The sequence below is a fragment of the Megachile rotundata genome, chromosome 3 (assembly GCF_050947335.1).
Source record: "Megachile rotundata isolate GNS110a chromosome 3, iyMegRotu1, whole genome shotgun sequence".
Lineage (NCBI taxonomy): Eukaryota > Metazoa > Arthropoda > Insecta > Hymenoptera > Megachilidae > Megachile > Megachile rotundata.
In genome coordinates, this window is record NC_134985.1 from 9,577,415 (window position 1) to 9,596,804 (window position 19,390).

At 31.2% G+C, this 19,390-nt stretch overlaps 3 protein-coding genes and 1 long non-coding RNA gene across 16 annotated transcripts in view; 2 read left to right on the forward strand and 2 right to left on the reverse strand.

Annotated features, from left to right (window-relative positions):
- Mical (Molecule interacting with CasL) overlaps positions 1-10,467 on the forward strand; it is an 83,110-nt gene extending 72,643 nt beyond the window's left edge. For 6 of the 12 annotated variants that reach the window (XM_076529639.1, XM_076529637.1, XM_076529636.1 and 3 more), the window contains 7 exons: positions 3,039-6,557; positions 6,667-6,696; positions 7,358-7,502; positions 7,574-7,721; positions 7,812-7,921; positions 7,994-8,167; positions 8,248-9,423. In XM_076529639.1, the coding sequence (XP_076385754.1) occupies positions 3,039-6,557; positions 6,667-6,696; positions 7,358-7,502; positions 7,574-7,721; positions 7,812-7,921; positions 7,994-8,167; positions 8,248-8,576 (4,455 nt within the window). In that variant the 3' untranslated portion in view covers positions 8,577-9,423. Of the gene's footprint in view, positions 1-3,038; positions 6,558-6,666; positions 6,785-7,357; positions 7,503-7,573; positions 7,722-7,811; positions 7,922-7,993; positions 8,168-8,247; positions 9,424-9,450 lie in introns of those variants that run through there. The other 6 variants (XM_076529643.1, XM_012288306.2, XM_012288302.2 and 3 more) reach the window with 5 other exon arrangements.
- LOC143264106 (uncharacterized) overlaps positions 1-11,676 on the reverse strand; it is a 48,847-nt gene extending 37,171 nt beyond the window's left edge. Inside the window, exon 1 of the long non-coding RNA XR_013037602.1 lies at positions 11,588-11,676. This is a non-coding gene — a long non-coding RNA (uncharacterized LOC143264106). The remainder of the gene's footprint in view (positions 1-11,587) is intronic.
- Positions 11,677-11,809: 133 nt separating this feature from the next.
- RhoGAP68F (Rho GTPase activating protein at 68F) lies at positions 11,810-16,761 on the forward strand. Of its 2 annotated transcripts, XM_003704593.3 has the most exons (10): positions 11,812-12,017; positions 12,657-12,764; positions 13,150-13,293; positions 13,546-13,726; positions 13,811-14,029; positions 14,109-14,207; positions 14,296-14,483; positions 14,563-14,763; positions 14,838-14,944; positions 15,036-16,761. In XM_003704593.3, the coding sequence occupies exons 1-10, from the start codon at positions 11,969-11,971 to the stop codon at positions 15,207-15,209; spliced, it is 1,470 nt and encodes a 489-aa protein (XP_003704641.1). In that variant the 5' UTR covers positions 11,812-11,968; the 3' UTR covers positions 15,210-16,761. The 2 variants fall into 2 exon arrangements, with proteins under 2 accessions (XP_012143710.1, XP_003704641.1); XM_012288320.2 differs by lacking the exon at positions 12,657-12,764 and having other exon boundaries at positions 11,810-12,017.
- Positions 16,762-17,102: 341 nt separating this feature from the next.
- On the reverse strand, positions 17,103-19,008 carry Rab21 (RAS oncogene family member Rab21). The gene is made up of 4 exons (XM_003704576.3): positions 18,868-19,008; positions 18,555-18,722; positions 18,366-18,484; positions 17,103-18,306 (listed from the first exon to the last, which is right to left on the reverse strand). The coding sequence occupies exons 1-4, from the start codon at positions 19,006-19,008 to the stop codon at positions 18,066-18,068; spliced, it is 669 nt and encodes a 222-aa protein (XP_003704624.1). The 3' UTR covers positions 17,103-18,065.
- Between the last annotated feature and the right edge of the window lie 382 nt (positions 19,009-19,390).

Consider the following 19,390-nt stretch of genomic DNA (forward strand, 5'->3'; position numbering starts at 1 on the left):
GTTCCAAATGTTGTCGATGACAAACTAACCAAAGAAATAATTCCTAATAATATTGAAGTAAATGATAAAGTAACTCCTGACCTAGGTATTGCATCTCCAGAATCAGATGTTAAATTAAATACTGAACTGCAAACAGTGTTTGCAGGAGTTATGCTTCCAGATGCTATTCCATTTAGACAGATTAATTGCAATAATACAATGCAGCCTAACACCGAAGAAAGTACAAAATTCATGGAGAAACTACCGGATCTAGTAACTTCTTCTCCAAAACGGAGTAGGGAATCATCACCATCTTCTTCATCTGAAATTTACAAATCAACCGAGACATTATACGATGAATTATTATTGTCCCAGCTTCAGGATAAGATAAGTACAGAAGGATCGGAAACGGGTGAATCAGATCATGTAAAAAAGTCTGAAACATCAGAAAGTGATAATTTAAACAAGGAGAATAAATTCAAGCTGTTGATAAAAGACGTTGAACAAATTCCAATCGTGACTGTTACTTCGCCGTCTCCAACAGTTGAAAAATCGTTGGATGAAACGTCAGTCGAAGTTAGCAAATTAACGGTACCCAAAGAAGTGCGAATTCAACCAGTTCAATCTGATGAGAATAGTTCGTTTGACAAATTAAAACGCGACTTAAGGCAACGAAAAGCAAGAAATAAAATTCCAGTTGGTGAACTTCGACCGTTGTCCACGGAAAATGCTCGACAAAAGATGAATAAGTATTTCATGGAAGAGAAAAAACAGAAAACAGAAAAACCTAATGTAGTTGCACAAAGTAAAAAACCTCCAGATGTTAAAGTTGTTGAATTAGACATTAAACCAAAAGTATCTGCTAAAGTTGAAACGAAAGATATAATGAAATATTTTAATAAAACAATACGTGAACCTGCTAAAAAATTGAAAACTCCTACAGATGATAGAAAATTGAAAAATGAAGACAGTGTACATGCAAATATTGACGAAATTAGCATAAGTGATATTGATGGTATTGATAAGCAATTTGAGCAAATAGAGCTACTAAATGAGAAAATATTTTCAGTTGATGCTGAAGACATTGAATCCAAATTGCATTTTAACACTCCATCACTGAGGCTGCATTTAGGAAATGAAAACAAAGAAAATCATGTGGTCGAAGAAAATTCGAATTTAAGTAACGAAAATTCGATTGAAGATAAAACAGACAATGCAGTCATAGTTAATTCTCTTGAAAAGACAAATACAGAGCAAGCAGTGATAATTCCACAACACAATGGTGAATCAGTTACCGAACAGTTACAGAACACTTTAAAAAATCAGTTACACGATGAAAATGAAAATAATATACAACAAACAACATTAAGTTCACAAATCAACAGCAATCGTTCAGAAACCAAATTACATGAGCTGAAAACAGACATCACAATTTATTCTCCTAAAAATACACTTAATACAAAAGAAATATTATTGGCCCCGCAACCCAAACATAGTAATTTGGAAATTAACTTACATGAACAAAAAGGTAACGTTATGACTTGTTCGTGTGAAAATATTGAAAGTGATGTAACCCCCACATTGCTAATGCCACAGCTCAACAAAATTAAAATAACAGACAATACAAGCAATGCTTTGCACGCAAGTGATAGCACCTTAAATGTAAGGAAAGGAGTTACTCATGGAACTGATGTACTACGTAAAAATTCCAGATCTTCTTCTGAATTAACAAGATTTCCAGGCGGATACGAAGAGATCAGGAAAGTTAATGTTGTTGAAAGAAACATTGAAGTTCCAAAACAAATAAGCAATAGTTTAGTTACATTAGATGCATTGAAAGAAGCTCCAAAAAGACCAGAAAGAAAACATGGACAACAGAATTTAAGTTCTTCGTTGCAATCCAATATTTTCAGTACACAATTTGTTCCTGAAGTTCCTGCAAGGACAAAGTGTACAAAACGAAAATCTATTGTTGCGCCTTTAGAATCTCCTAATATGCAGTCAAATTCCATTACAAGCAATGAAAGATTGATTGCACAGGACACTGTTAGTGATAAATACAAAAGCATTACAAGCACAGGGACTAATGATTCAAAACATCTAGTTAAAATAACGAACAATGACAGTGAAATAAGTAAAATACCTAATATGTTACAAAATACTTCTGTCGAACAAAAACATCCTCACCCTACAAAGTCTCATCCATTAACAAAATCTGACCAGCGTGAATCTACAACCACCATAGTTTCTAAGAATGAAAAAACCAAGAAAGATAAATGTATAATATCTTAACATGCAAATTATTTTTTAATTTGTACAATATACATATAAGGAAGTGCATTACACACACTGAACACACTTTTGAACATGATAAATTATATTTATTTAAATATGTGTTTTTCAATTTTATGATTTACATTTAGGGAAATTGTGTGAGATATGTTAATAAAGTAAAAAAAATGAAATCAAAAAATATTACTTAGAGTTGGCTGATGGTGGTATATCTTTTTAAAGTACCCAAGACTACTGAAGAAAAGGTAAAGCATTTTTATGTACGAATGGAGTGATCTATTGAACTAATTCTAGATTAACAGTGACTCAAACCAATTAATTGTTTGTGTTTGGTTTGGTGTTCATGCTAAAACTGGCAGCATAACTTACCAATTCGTATTAATTTCGAAATTACCACCAGCCAATACTTTATTAAAAATCTCACTCGCTCATTTTAGATGCATTCAAACAGTTGCCAATCATGATCAGTTTCACAGTAAGAAGTGAACAATTAGCAATGACTAATAAATGAGAAACATTATACACCTTTAAATTCGTACACACATAATACTATTTAAAATTGATCATAATAACAATTTTCTATATCAGATTTCTATTGTCATAAGTGGTTTATAAATTTTTATTCAAGAAATTCAATCATGTGCATCATGTTCCTTGCCACTAATTATTTCACTAATGCACTAAACACGATTTTCTTTTCTTTTTCTTATAACATTCTACGTCTTTGGTATTTCTGTTCACTTAGTAATCTATGTATGTCTCCACAGGTTGCTTCAAACGAAGGTACATCGGAGGAGAGTGAGGAGAACTCAGCTACAGAAATATCAACTGATTCTGAATTCGAACACGATGGTGCAACTCCAACGCAGCACGAGATCCCAGAAATCACGATCAACGATTCCTACGTTCGAAAAACTAGAGGAAATTACGTAGAGCCCAAAAAGGTTCAAGTCAAGAGCAAAGTAATATCATCGGTCAATGGTAACCTGAAGCAGGACAAGGATTCTGATGAGAAGACGCAATTAAAAGCGGATAATAGAAACCCTTCTCATCCAGAGAAAGAAACTAATATGAATCAACAGGAAACCAACAATACAAATAGAGTTCCTTTAATAAATCCACGTAAAGGAGATTATCTATTGAATCGCACTCATTCAACGGAAGGTATCGCGTCCAAGTTATCTTTAGAATTGAAAAAGAAGTATTTGTTTGGTGGCACAGCTTTTGGTGGCTCTGTTATGAAATCAGGCTCAGCCTCAAACGTGGACACTCAACTGAGAAACCTGACAGACGCTATTTCTCAACATCAAAAACTCCTGAACCCTGCACCAGAACCAAGCCCTACGATGCAAGCATTTTTACAAGGAACGAGTAAACTGCGATCGAACAACGCTCAACTATCCCCCATATCACCCACAGCTATATTCACTGCTTCTCCTATACGATCCTATACCGGCAATCGTTCCCAGAATTTACTGAATAACGATAACCCAATGTACAAAGCCACGATTTTGCCTGAAATATCGAAAACCCATTTGCCAGATTTAGTCAAAGAATCGAGCATTCTGAAATCGAAGACTGCCCCTAACATTGTCTGCGGTGAATCGAAAAGCACGGCAAACAAGGAACTAACAAAAGAACAAGTATCTTCTAGTCAAACGACCACGGTGGTCAACAACTCACAAGCATTGGAGAACGCGAAGAATTCTCAAAATACAGACATCAACTTCACTGCGAATGATGAAAATAACGGGTTCCGACCACGAAGTCCTTTGCACGAGACCTCCATCATCGTACCTCAAGTTGATTGGAGCAAAAACAAGGAGGAAGCGAAAGAAGCGATTAGCACCGAAGACTCAGAGATAGATAGCGATTCCTTGTCTTCCAGCGACGGTGAAGCTGAAGGTGCGCAGAATGAACAGTTGGTTGCCGTGAATTTGTCTCCGCCACGATTACAGATTCACAGCACGGATGGAGATCTGCTATTGGACGAACAAGTTGATAGGTATAAGGACTTTGATGATGGTCAGTCATTCGAGCCAGATTCCATAGAGTGTTCATTTTTGCGAGACAAAGAAACAAATAATAAAACGGAACCTACACCTACCAAGCCAGAGAGCGGTGTGAACAAAACATCCATGGAACTGGAAATAGTGAAGAACGAGATAGAGCAGTTGGAATTGCAGGACGACAACAAAAAGAATATCAGTAACTGCAGCACTCCAACGTCCGTGGCTTCTACCATATCGAATAAGCAGGATGATTCTGAAGAAAACGATGTGACCACGGCTGCTCTTACTGAAACCGAATTCTCGGAGTGGGCTCGCGATGGAGAGGTGCTTGTCTCGGACGACCTGCGAGACGTTGAGTTCAACATTAATCCAGAATTCATAACTACGAGAAGAAACCTTCCATTATCAGACAATTCGAGGACAAGGAACGCACTTATCACCATAGCCAAAGAGGAAGATTTGACAGACATGGAGCTAGATACTTCGAAGTACAACCAGCTGGACATTCCGATTAATGACACCTCGAAGCTTCTAGCTAACGGTGAGGATATTGATTTTATGGACACGGACAACGATTCGTTATTAGATGACAGTCTGCAAGACGCTTCCAACATGGTTATGCTTAAAAACAGAGGGTACGTAGAGTTCGTGAATATCAAGAGCGACCCAACGTCCTCGAGTTCGCAGGAGAAATTGATCGCTGATGCTCCGATAGCAAAATTAGAAGTAGAGAACGATTCGTGTTCAGAAGAAGAAGCTTATAATGACAGAAACGTGATAGAAATAAATCCTGTTACTATGGATGATGTTATGAACAAATTAAATGGTACACTAACTAAAACAGAGAATGAAATTGAGGAGAAGGCAGATACAAAATTGGATTCTGCTCAACAAGATCAGCCTATCGTGGAAGCTGTGAACAAGGAACTGTTCCAGTCAATGGAGGAGGATAGTTTGCTGATCGTTGAACCAGCAGAAGATACCACTACGAGCGAAGTGATCACAATTCTCGCTAGTCCCGTGAATCCACAGGTTTCCATAGTTCCACCTCAAACTCAGGAGGCGAGTCAGGAAGAAGAACCAAAAGCGACGGCTGATTCAAGCAATGCGGATTATTCGGAGTACGTTAAACGGTTGCAGTCTAGAATTGCCGAATTTAGTAATGCCAAAGACTCCATCGACGTCAGGAAATCAAAAAGAAAGAATTCAAAGAGTTCTATACAAACGCGCACTGCCGAAATGATAGCGGAAGAGATCAAGAGTCAGGATGCCGTCATAAACAACAGCTTTAATTCTCCAGCTACCTCAAGGAAATTGGAAGAAATAACGAGAGAAAGGTCTAAACAGAAGAACGTTATACAAGACTTGTTGATGGACAAAGTGGAAGCTCACAAACAGAAATCCGCAGAGAAGAAAGCAAGAAGAGCCGCTAGAGCATCTTCCTTTACCTCTACGCCTGTTTTATCTCCAATAAGACCACCTGTTTCTAGTGCCTCACCAATTAACAAATTTACACCTACGTCCATAGCAACGCCTGAGAACAGTCCACTGCGAACCACTTTTGCAGAGGCCAAGAAGAGTCTGGAAACTGAGGCACCAAGAGAGGTCCCTTGGAAATCGGGAAAGGAAAAGGAGGCAAATGATGAAAACAAAAATGAAATTCAATCTGTTGAAAATCTGAATGAGACACATAATGAAGTAGAAAGCAATTTTAAAACACCAGTTGCTCCACCAAGATTGAAGCATGATGAAGTGAAGAGGACAGCAGAAAAGGCTAGGCAGGATGCTAGGGAAAGAGCCAGATTAAAAAGTGACGAGGACCTGGGTCTCAGTCCAGAAGATAGGATCAAAGAATTGAGGATGAAAGTGGCTCGAAGGCAGCTATCGATGGAAGACAGAAAAAATAAAGAGGACCCTGAACCCCGTATAAGACTTTACAGCTCTGGAGAAAATAAGACTGGATTAAAATTGCAAACAAGCAAAAGTACAGACAACATGAAGGCTGTAGCAGAAGCAATAAACTTTAGTGGCCTTTCTGCTGCCAATACCAAGTCGATGGATGAACTTCTACATACCAATAGTTCTCCAAAATCTGCTAACGCTGTCACTGTTGTGAAAAGAGAGAAGAAACAAAAAACAAAGGATCCAGAAAGAAGGAAAAGCATTATTCAAGCAGTTTCGGACTTCTTCTTTAAGAAGGAATCTTCTCCTTCACCGTCCAATCAGAAAGACAAATTATCTATGTTCCGTCTGACATCGAAATCGAAAGGCAAAGTATGTATATCTTCTTTTTTCTTCTTGTTAATCTTGACATTTCTTCTGTTGTACAGAGTAGACGTATTCGTGGTTATCTCTAAACTAATTGGATTCTAAAATGTTTCAGTTGTATAAATCGTATTCGGAAGGGTCAGATGTAAGCAACTCATAAGTCATTGATACTAATTTTTCCAGTATTAGCTTTCTTATGCCACTATTTGTATTCGTTATTGTATATTGTGCAGGTACTATAATTTTATTTTCGTTTGCTGCATTTTCTCGTCTGCTTTAAAGGGGTAACATATTGATTGGCATAAGCTACTTTCTTTACAATGCAGAATTGTTTTAAATCCTTGCTATATTAGTGTGTTAAAAATAAGCATGTTAAATTCTGTTACATATAATTGCCATTTCAGTATGTTCATTTTTTGTAGTGTGCTTTAACTAAATCTTTATTCTGTTTACAATGTAAATACCAAGAAAACATTTTAATAGTACTAGAAGTTATTTGAAGGTTGCTATTTTAATTTTCTTTCTAAATCTCTTTCTAATATACAAATTCATTTCATTACTCTAGTTTTAGAAAAGTAATTAGAAAAATGCTTAGGGTGTCACTCTTTTTGTTAGAAGTATATAGTATTGAAGTGTATGTGTGTATTAATGAATTAACTTTATGTGAGCTTTCACAATATCTTTTATTGCAGTTTTTGTTTTCAATATTAAAATGTTGTGTTAATTTCAGAATTAAAGCAATTTTGTTCATGTTCTTAACAAATAGTACATATAATCAGTGGTACATTAAATCTTTTCTTTTTCAGCTTGATAAAATTGTATCACCAAAGACTAATACAAGACCAAAAAGTGTCTGCGAGGGTATGCTCACAAGAAACTTCCTGAATGAAAATCCGCCTCCAATTCCACCACCACCCCTTAATTATACTATTCCTACTACGCATGTATCAGGTATGAATAAGATATAATATCTTTTGTAAACAAGAAATATTTACTTCATATATTTAATGTTTATTTAACAGATGATAGCTTATCAGAAGATGATACGAAAACAACGGCAGTGTCAACATCATGCATTCATAAAGCTACAGTAACCGAGGGTTCATGTAACAGTATTTCTCGTAAAACAAAAACCACAAAACGAATAGCTAGGCAAGCACAGTTAAAAAGGTATAATAACCAAAATATTTAGTAAATCAGTATTTCAGAATATACAAATGATCTTAGACTAATGTAACAATATTTACAAATATTTTAAAGATTGCGTATGGCCCAAGAAATACAAAGAAAATTAGAAGAAACGGAAGTTAAACAGAGAGAATTAGAGAGCAGAGGTGTTAGCGTTGAAAAGGCTCTTCGTGGAGAAGGCGGTAAGAATGAACGTTATGATTATCAAAGTATTTGAGAAAGATTTAAGAGTAAATCATGTCCTTAATATTCAGAATGCTCCGATCGAGAAGAAGCAGATTTGCTTAGAGAATGGTTTGATCTTATGAAAGAACGCACAGAACTGCGTAGGTATGAAAAAGAACTTCTAGTAAGAGCTCAAGAAGTCCAGCTTGAAGATCGCCATGAGAGATTGCAGCAGGAATTGCGAGAACGCTTGGCTGATGATGGTTAATATTTTACTACTTTAGTTCAACATTTTATTAGTATGATATTTCTTACATACTTCCGTACATATTTACTTTCACAGATAACAAGAAAACTAGTGATGACGTGAAAAAGGAAGGAGAAATTTTAACAGAAATGTTGGAAATAGTCGCGAAGCGAGATTCACTCATTGCCCTTTTAGAAGAAGAGCGACAAAGGTGGTGTAAATCTACATGCCAAACATTAACTTCTTTTCCTACATATACAGTTGCCTGCTCCTCGCACGTACCTAATTTTTTTTCTCATAATTTGAACAACTCATCTTTTGTGTTCACCCTGACAGTCATTTTAATCGCGTATGTGTTTTTTACTAACTTAATTGAGTTATTTGTTAACTTTTACAAAGAGCATCTAACACTTTTCAAATCGTGATATTTTTTTTATTTTCATAATTATTTCATAGGCAATATTAAAGAAGCGCTTAATTTTTATAGCATTGTTATTTAATTATTTTAAATATGATTATACACACATATCAACGAATCCAATTTAAAATTTTTTTTATTACAGTTCAGTAAATTTTGTTGGCTATTTTTTTGTTATGGTAGCAAATTTATCTTGTTACAGCTACCAAAATAATAGTGCATGCTACATGAAAGCATGTCATATGAAAATTATATTTTACAATCATTTTACATTTTTAAAATTTTTGTCGCAATCTAATTGTGCATGTTATTTGTGTATACACAATCTTTTTTGTTACATTCAAAGCATTTTTTGCATTGTGATAAAATGATGTATTATATACATAGCTATATTGTAGCACTGTTGTAAGAATGAAAATATTTTTGTTGTACTTAAAATTATCTTTAATCATGTACAAAATTAAAAATATAATATAATTAGAATTATAGTAACATAACCATTGTTCAATTTTAAACTATCCTTTAGCGATTACTTTGGAAAAAATAAAGTAGCACCTCTTTTTTATGTGTTTATGGCAATTATTTCCTAAACACATATCTTTACCACAGAAGATTGTAGGAACGAAAATTTATGTAAACACATTGTTCAAAAATATAAAAACCATTACTTATTCAAATTTTTTACAAAAAATAGCAGTATATAGCACATTTTTCAATTCGTTTTTTAATAAATATTTAGTAAACACTCATATACATTTGTGATATTAATTAATCTGCATATTAATTGCTATGGTGTTTTGTCCGCACAAGGTACAGAAGTTATAATATTCATATCTTAGCTATAACATTTAGCAGTTAATGGAAACATACTTTTCTTTTAGGTATCAAGATGAAGATCGTGACCTTGAAGCTCAAATGTTGGCTAAAGGCCTCAGATTAACACCAATAAAAAAATGTGGTCCTAAGTATTCGGTTTAATAGGAAACCACATCCTTGTACATATGCCCCATTCTACATTTTTCATTAATGAATTGAATTTTAATATACCATTAAATTAACTATACTGTAAATAAGAAACAGATCTTACAAAAATCAAATCTTTAAATTTCGTATAATTTTTACAACACACTACATCATGAATTAAATTATAGAAATCTTTTACTTCCTGAGTTTTTATACACAAAATCAATTGTTTTAATTTTACATCTGTGACTTTTATAAATTATGTTTATTTAAAGATATACATATAATTTTAATATCCATTTATTTACAGTATAATATGTTGATGTATTATATATCATGATTTTTTTAAATAATTCAGTCACATGGAATTGTAATATAAATTACCTCAGTCCTCAATGCTTAATGTTTAAGATAAGTTAAATCATGAATAATATCATAATTGATAATATTTATATAATTATATAGATTTTTGCACATATATTGTGCATTCTGTACAGAAATACAATGTGACATATGGATTTGAAAGGAAATTTATGAATACATATATATTTTGTCACTGCAAATGTTAACCACAGTTATGAAATAAGTTATCACAAAGAACATTCTGCCTTTACATATAAATCAATCAAACTGTAATACATACAAGCATAAAATGTTGTATTTTGTAAATTTAATAGATTATGACGCAAGAAATAATATAGCAAATATCTTTTTCATCACAATGATATGAATTGCAATGTCCATGCATTACAATCATAAATGATGTTAGGATAGGTACACATGACATGTATATTCGCTGATTAAATAAGATGTATAAATCTATTTTTATGTTTACAAAGAGACTGGTAAACAAATTGTATGAAAAATTATAACGTTTTAATAAGTCATAACAATGTAAAATTTTATATGAAATACAAGGAAAATTAGAAAACAAGTATTATATTTGCAATTAGAAAATTTGAAATTAGCCTTCCCTCGCTACATGTTCAATACATAATATTTTACAATATCAGTTATGTACATCGAAACAAGCTGCCAATTTTTTAGCCCTAAATGTTAAATATGTGAACAATTAATTAAATGTAAAAATACAGTAACGATCACAATATGAATAAACACCTAACATATTTCTCTGTAAATCTTCACATATATGTAATTATAAAACGTAAGTAGGAAATATAATATTTTGATCATCATTGCCATTTAAATAAGAACACAAATGAATGTTAATAAATTATTTTTATGCTTTATTTAAATTATTGACCTATCATACAAAAATATTTTTGTGTATTATTGAATATTACAACACCATTGTGTATGTATTATATAATATAGCAATATATATGTCAAGAAAACATTTTAAACGCTTAAAATATGAAATAATTAAAGATACAATTAAACAAAAACATAGAAAATAACTATTTCCTTTGAAATTAAGATTTATTAAATATTAGACTAGCTAATTAGTGTCACTTAGTCTTTATGCAATTATTTAATAGACTAACAGTTCAAAGAATTAGCAAATTTAATATCAATAAATGGTTGTAAAACTTTTAAACAATTATATTTAATGTTTTTAATGCTAGTCTTTTTTTAAACTTCTTTTGGAGATAAAAAAGTTCCATTTGAGAAAGTTCTGTAATGATTTTTATAATCATGTGTGCCTAAACAGTGGAATTGTACAACATATGTAATTGAAAACAAATTGTAAAACGATAAACTAAAAACATGTGTTCAGTTTAATATTTTGTAGAAATCCTTATAAATCTGTATAACTTTATTGCAAATAAAGCTAATCTTTTATAAACCGCAAGAATTAATAACATAATCAATAGTTATATATCGTTATTTAATTTAATTATATTTGTAGATCTTATGAAATGTTATCAAATTTATGAATTTATAATTTTTAAAATTTGTTTCGCTAATCTACCGATAAAAGTATCATTGATAAAGGCTGTAGAAATTAAAACAATCATATGTAAACATATACGCATTACAGTTTAATATATTTTAAAAATAGTTAAAGATTATTTGACTAAGAAGTAAATTTACCTGTTTCATATCCAAATGATTTATAAATAGGCATTTATTTATTTATAAAACATATAAGTAAACAGTAGATTAACACTTAAATGTATCACGTGATCTTCATATCTTTAGCGCGCATCGTTTGTATCGAGAAGTAAGCAATTGACCAATGGGAATAAGCCTGAAGATATTCGTTAATCGAGCAGTGGGGAAAGGGAGTGACGAGCGACTACGAATTACAATTAGCGACACAACAAATGAAAGCGTGACGTGAATAGGCTGCTTTGCCATACCGCGTCAGGATAATGTCGTTCGAGAAGAAAAACGTTGTCCGATTGTAAAGCAGGGTGCATAAAAAGCCCGTAACTGAATCCCGGCACTGTTTTATCGCGCAGTTGCCAGAAAATGGAAGCAGACTATCAACCGACGCTAAGCCCGACACGAACTTTGACAGGTGAGCCTTGTTCCGCGATTGTTGACGCTACCTTAGGTGTCAAATAAACGTCACGTCAAATATAATATCGTTGAAAAGCGTGATTGTAAAACTTCACCTGGCATGGACGTTTTTTTTTTTTGTTCGTTCTAGCGAGAAAACATTTCACGATGGATCTCAGTCTGCTATGTGGAAAAGCACATCGATAAGTGACGAATAATTCGCGTATTGACACGATAGTGCGTATTATAATATTCAAGTTCTGATCTTAACTTGATATAGTTATTCTACTTAGCTAAAATGCATACCAATAACGGTAGAGAAATCTGCTATTTCGAGTTTTAAGATTGCTTATAGTGGTTTGTAAATACGGTTGAAATGCTACGAAATATTTATTTGAAATAATATACCGTGTAATGTGATCGGAAAAAACGATGTATAACAAGAAACCGCGAGATGCATTCGAGTCATCAGTTTATTATGACATTTCTTTTGCTAACTTGTTTTTCAATTTTTATTCAGTTACTTTTAATTAACTGTTTATTGAAAGCTAAATCATTGATCAAATAAAGTATTCCTATGGTCAGTGTAGTGTTCTGTGATTCATTGATACATATTTGGTACAGAAAAATAATGCGCATACTTCTGTTTGTATGATAGCAATAGCTAATGACGTCGAAGACCCATACCCAAGTTTGTCAGATTATCATGATTATGAGCCCAACTTGGAGTTCGATGATACCGAGTTACAAACCACTTCGAATAATGGTAAGATAGAGTTCATACAAAAGTAACTTTGTAAACATTTCAATATAGTTTTACTTTATAATACAATTATTTTGATCATTGGAGTTCAATCTATGAAAACTATTACTATTATTGTATTAAAAGATCCTCATATTAACCCCTGGATTAATGGATCACTAAAACATGTGATAATTTCAAATAAATTTCAGACCTCCTCAATTTTATTTTATATTCTAAATTATTACTTTTAGTTTATCAATTTGAATAGCTGATTTTAGTTAAAATATCCTTATAAAATTTTTGTAGGTCTGAATCAATTGATCTTGCATTTGCTGTTCAAGGGTTAAATTTAAACCTCTATAGTTTTCCATAATTATAGATTGTAATTGAAATAATCATTTTGTAGCTGTACAGCTTTTAGAAGAAAAGTTGGATTTGATTAGCAGTCGTGCAGGTACTGGCATAGATTATTTGGAGAGTCCAGTAAGCGATGGGACAATTGAAGAGAACTTTGAAGAAGCTTTAGTAGATGCTCCAGTTATCGAATCTGGTGTGTGACCTTTTATCTTCTGTTAGTAGCCACTAAATGTCATGGCATTTGGGGCTTAGCAGGTGAATTATGTAGATCATTGTACAGTTTATTATTGCATGGTATAACAGCGCACAGAAGTGAGGGTTATGTGATTTTTAATTTGTTTTTATTGAATTACTTTAAATGTATATATTATAAGAAATTTGAAAGAAAATTGGAGAGAACGTTTTACTTGAAATTATGACGAAAACGATCTTTTGCATTGAGTAGCAGAGGACCTTGCTGCACTGGATGGTGAACTTGCAGATGAAGAAGATTATCTTGATATTGCAAGACATGGCATTGTAGAAGTGGTTGGTGATGATAGTGCTGGTCGTAAAATAATAGTAGTATCTGCGTGTAAATTACCTCCTGTAGGAAAAGAAACATTTAATCATGCTAAACTCTTAAGGTCTGTTTATGTAAATAAATGCAATAAAAATACTCTATTTTAGTATTTTCATAATATATTTTATAATGTTAATTTTTTTAATAGGTATCTCACACATACGTTAGACACATTTGTAGAACAAGATTATAGTTTAATTTACTTTCACTATGGTCTTACTTCAAAAAACAAACCACCATTATCTTGGTTATGGCAAGCATATAAAGCATTTGACAGAAAGTATAAGAAGAATTTAAAAGCTTTGTATTTAGTACACCCAACCAACTTCATTAGATTCGTATGGCAAATATTTAAGCCAGCCATTAGGTAATTTATTTCCTCCTATTTTGATGAATGAATGCTCACCTTGTACCAATATATTAAATTTTATCTTATTTTCATTCAGTGCAAAGTTTGGTCGGAAGATGATGTATGTCAATTATTTAGAGGAATTAGCACAATATATTAACCTTGATCAGCTTATTATACCTCCTCAAGTAATAGAGTAAGCATTTTTTTCATAGTTGTAAAGTTTTTACATTAATTATAATGTACTACTTGATTTGTCATTAATTGATTGCATTTATTTTTAGACACAATGAACAGCTAATGTTAAAAAACAAAAAGAATTTACCAACAAGTCCACCTCAGAGTACGGTAACAACACCAGTTGGTACCACTCAATTTGGAGCAAGTCTCCTCTTTATTAAAGAAAATAATAATGGTGATCCTATACCACCAATAGTGCGGCAATGTGTAGAATTTCTTGATACACCTGATGGTATGTTCAACTATCTTATAGTTATATGAATTATATATATCATTATAGAAATAATCAATAAATTTAATATTGCTTAAAGCATTAGAAACAGAAGGAATATTTAGAAGATCAGCTAATGTAGCAGTAATTAAAGAACTTCAGTGTCGTTGTAATCAAGGGTTACCTGTTGATTTCCAAGGAGATCCACATATAGCGGCTGTTCTTCTTAAAACGTTTCTTCGAGAATTAGACGAACCTCTTATGACATACGAACTATATGATGAAATAACACAGTTTCAAGGTACATATTATACGTTAAATTTATAACTTGTTTATATATAATAATTATAATTCACGAATGCAAAAATATTTTAGCTCTATCAAAAGATGAACGTCCAAGAAAAGTAAAAATATTAGTACTCGAAAAACTTCCAGAAGACAATTACCAACTCCTAAAATATATTGTACAATTTTTATCTAGGGTAAGCTATTATTATCTTCATTATCATATTATCTTTTTACTTGAAATAAAAATTCTTGTCTTACAATATAATACGTTATTTCCATTACTAGGTAATGGATAGATGTGACTTAAACAAAATGACATCAAGTAATCTCGCTGTTGTATTTGGTCCAAATCTTGTCAGAGCTCCGCCATCACGTGGAATGTCACTTTCCGCGATAGGTCCCATTAATCAATTCATAGATTTTTTATTTACTCATCAAGATAAAATATTTATTATTTAAAGAGAAAAGCGTAGACCGAATATTGAAGGCCTAATTTAAAGCAAAATTAGTACTTTGCATATACGTTTTAGAACAGAAGTCCTATAAATTTGGCTGCCAAGTTTGATATTGTATAAATTTACAGGAAATAACTTCGAAGAAGGATTTATAGGATTTTTAATAACAAGTTCGACAAGTTTCTTGCGACTTTCATCTTAGTGTACAAAACTGAGAAAACCTCATTTGTCTGTTTTACTCAGAACTTTCATCTTGATGCATAACAATGATAATCTCATTTATTAATTCCACATCTTCGAAGTCATATCAAACTTGTTGGAACTTAAAACGAACGTAACAATTCGTGTGTAATATTAATATTTAATTATAACATCCGTACTTTGTTGATTAAAATATTTTTATATTCAAATATACAAATAGACAAATACTTGCATACCTAATAATATCACAAATAGCGCTTAGTTATACAGCTTGCACAAGATCTTTTTAGTAAATTGATACAATAATTTCAAAACGGAAATACTAGAAAATTAAAACAACTCTGGATACTTTACAGTTTAAAGATGTATAAAGTTACGTGAAAATTAATGGTATACCAAAGATATGAAAATGTGAAAATATCATACAAAATGATTATAAAACGTAGGATTACTTTAGGAATAATATTAAATAATAAATTATACTAGTAGGAGTATGATGTACAGGATGCCTTGCTCGCATAATTTTAACTTAAAGAGAAAATGAACATGACAAGATTCATAAAAGTCATAATAATTACATCTTGTTATAGTTGATTAGTATAGCCAAAGCGATGTACGGTAATGAATTAGTAATTATTAATAGTACATGGCATCCTTTGTATCGAAGTTGTGTATATACATACGAAAAATTAACATTTATGTATACAACTTTAGCCTTATTAAATGAAACTGTTCTTTTAACTATATAAATGTGAAAAATCTTAACAAATTTTTTAAACTATATTACAGTACACTACAAAATTAAATTTAAATTACAATAAAATTTTTTGCTTTCATAAAAATGTCATAGTAAAAATCTCTGTATGGTTAGCATGTTTGTGTAATGTCTTGTCTACGATTGTCAGTGTAATGACAAGCTACAAAATAACAAATTCACACAGAAAAGGAAGAGAATGAAATCTTTTAATTTAAGATAATAATGAAGATGATTAACACTGTTATGTATTACTATGATAATTTAATAATTAGACTAAAATCAGCCAGGGTATCGTGTAATGTAATATTTAGTATATAATATCTGGTCTTACTTCAATGATGAAAGACTTATACTTATCTTTCCACCATCACATGTATCTCTACATTCTTTTAAATAGTCCTGCCATTATGGGTTTCTGGGATAAAATAGAGGCTAATTGCCTAATACATCATTTGTTCTAAAACAAGACTAACCCAGACCTATATAGAACTGATACAACCCAATTACATTCCTTGTTATTATTGATATAGTTAAAATACTGTAATAAAGAATAATTATTTATACAAAAACTAGAATAATTAATGTGTCATAATATGTACGTTACACTATACTGAGTTTTTCAATCATTCTTTTTGATATTTAAAATTTTTTATTTCCGATTAATTGTCGACAGTTCATTCGTAATTTTACGGTCTTGCTATGATTAAAATAATGTTATAGAATAGCGAATTATTTGATGAAACATATTTATGTTGTCATAAATAGATGCGTGGATGTTTATAATCCATATACGTACCTGTGATAGAATAGAGATTATATTTTAGTCTTGTAAATCCTTATGCATGTAATTAGTAAATCTTTTAAGTTGTAACTAATTATAAACTAATCTAAATTGTGAACTATAAAACAAAGCATTTTCAAGAATAACATTATATTAAATATGTGTATATGTTAATTAACTTTTTATTAAAACGCAATAGTATTTGAATATACATACGTTTATATGACAAATACATACATCTGTTAATTGTAATAAATCTTCTAGCTATATGACATATATGAATAACAAGATATTTGGTTTGTGAGTCGACTGAGGCTCTATCAATGTAATGAAATATTAAAATACATAAAAATCAACTCCCAAAATATAATTAGTATTTCTTATTAAGCACTAAGTTAAATTACTTAGGCTTTGTATTTATACCTAGATTATCGTACTTTTTTTCTTATTAAAGAAAATGAAATATTAAAAATTTAATGACATATTCAGCTCATCAGTCATTTCTTTTATAGTCTTTGTACAATAAAATCGCTAATATCAATATGTACATTGTTACCTTGTTAATCGATGCTGGTACATGAAATTACACTAATGGAAATTTTCAAATGTTATAAGAATATTGAATCAAATCTTTCGCGCGTATAAAACTTTCAATTCACACATTTTGTGGAAACTTTTCAGCAATCAGTTACAAAAGGTTCAAAGTTTGTTCTTCATACTATGATCTTTTTTAGTACTACAATATCACTCAACACTTATTAATTATTGATTTATTTAATACAACAAAATGTTATTTAAAAAAGAAAACAATCATAATATATAAATATTTTATAAATATGAAATAACAATATATAGTGATCACTTAAACCATAAAGCTTAAAAATAGAAAACATATTTGGTTCTGTACTACAACATTGTAGTACATTTTTTACATTGTACCAATGCAGCTGAAATAAATTTGTTTCATGCTGTTTCATGATTACTGACATAATCATTTCATGATTTTATAAAAAAAAGTTAATTTAAAAAAAATATAGCAGCCTGTGAAATAGGCAATATGTATATACTATATATATATACATATTTAAAATTAGAACCAATTTTGGAACAAATATCTGAAATTAAGATGCTTGCGAAGAACCACCACAACAGGAACTTTTAGTATATTGTCTTTCTTCAGCCTCATCTTCAACTACAACAACATTACGACGTGTACTATTTGTTCTTGTTAATGTAGATTTTTGTTCTGCCTCATCTGCATGTTGTATCATACGCTGTGTCAAATCCACAAACATTTCTTCAATGTTTTGACTTAATTTAGCAGAAGTATGATAATGCATGGCTCCAACTTGTTTAGCATACCTAATAATAAAATTTGATATCACAAAAATCTTATAGGATAGAAGATACAAAAAACTTACTCTTCTGCTTCTTGAATAGAAACGCTTCTATTTTTTTCAAGGTCTATTTTATTTCCTGCTATTGCTAAACAGATTTCACTGCCTAACATTTTTTTAAGCTCTTTAACCCAATTCTTCACCTACAACATAGTTATTAATATGAATTATATAGAGCTAAAGAAGCAACTTTAAAAAAATTTATTTATTTACCTTTTGAAATGTATCTTCATCCGTGATATCATAAACTAAAATGGCACCATTAGACATTCTGTAATAGATTGGTCCTAATGCATGAAATTTTTCTTGACCAGCTGTATCCCATATCGCTAAATTTACTTTTTTTCCATCAACAGTCAATTTCTTGTTTAAAAATGAAGCCTAAAGAGTAAAAGTTTCAATATAATCATTTAGCGTACTTTATAATTCCATAAAAATTATAACTATACCAAAAGTAAATTATAATTATGACACAAAGCGCAACAAGATAAAAACATAAAGCAGGAAAGAAATAAACATTTCTTACTTGTAATGTACTGATATGTTTATCATTAAATTTGCCTTCAACATATCTCAATGCAACTGAAGTTTTTCCAACGCATCCTTCACCAAGTAAAACTACTTTGAAATTATAACCATTACCAGTGCTACTAACTGAACTGGCCATAATTTAAGTAACTACTGTATATACTTAAAAGATAATATTTATAATTGTGTAGAATACTTGTTAATGTAATTTACAAAGTATATTGACAAGTATCGACCATAACGACTTAAAATTGTCATAAACTTACAGCGATAACTACTTGCACTTTTATCTTCACCAAACAACGTCAAAATGATACAATCAGCTGTTTTCATTTCAATGACCACCTAACAAATAAAAAGTAAAAATATCTATTTTTGTTTCAAAGATATTGCCGATAGATGGCAAATCATGGTATTTGTTAAGTATTCATTCTCATGTTCCCAAGTTCAAAAGATGTTATTGAACTTCCAATATAAATTCCTTCTGTTTAAAAATGTAATAAATGATTTACGTTCAGTCT

Excerpts from the sequence above, each read along its gene's own strand:
- RhoGAP68F (XM_003704593.3), top strand. The coding sequence starts at position 11,969 with ATGGAAGCAGACTATCAACCGACGCTAAGCCCGACACGAACTTTGACA. Across the intron at positions 14,208-14,295 it reads ATACCTCCTCAAGTAATAGA|ACACAATGAACAGCTAATGT; the intron begins GTAAGCATTTTT and ends ATTTATTTTTAG. Across the intron at positions 14,764-14,837 it reads TGAAATAACACAGTTTCAAG|CTCTATCAAAAGATGAACGT; the intron begins GTACATATTATA and ends AAAATATTTTAG.
- Rab21 (XM_003704576.3), bottom strand. The coding sequence starts at position 19,008 with ATGGCCAGTTCAGTTAGTAGCACTGGTAATGGTTATAATTTCAAAGTA. Across the intron at positions 18,485-18,554 it reads ATGAAGATACATTTCAAAAG|GTGAAGAATTGGGTTAAAGA; the intron begins GTAAATAAATAA and ends ACTATGTTGTAG. Across the intron at positions 18,307-18,365 it reads TCTATTCAAGAAGCAGAAGA|GTATGCTAAACAAGTTGGAG; the intron begins GTAAGTTTTTTG and ends TTTTATTATTAG.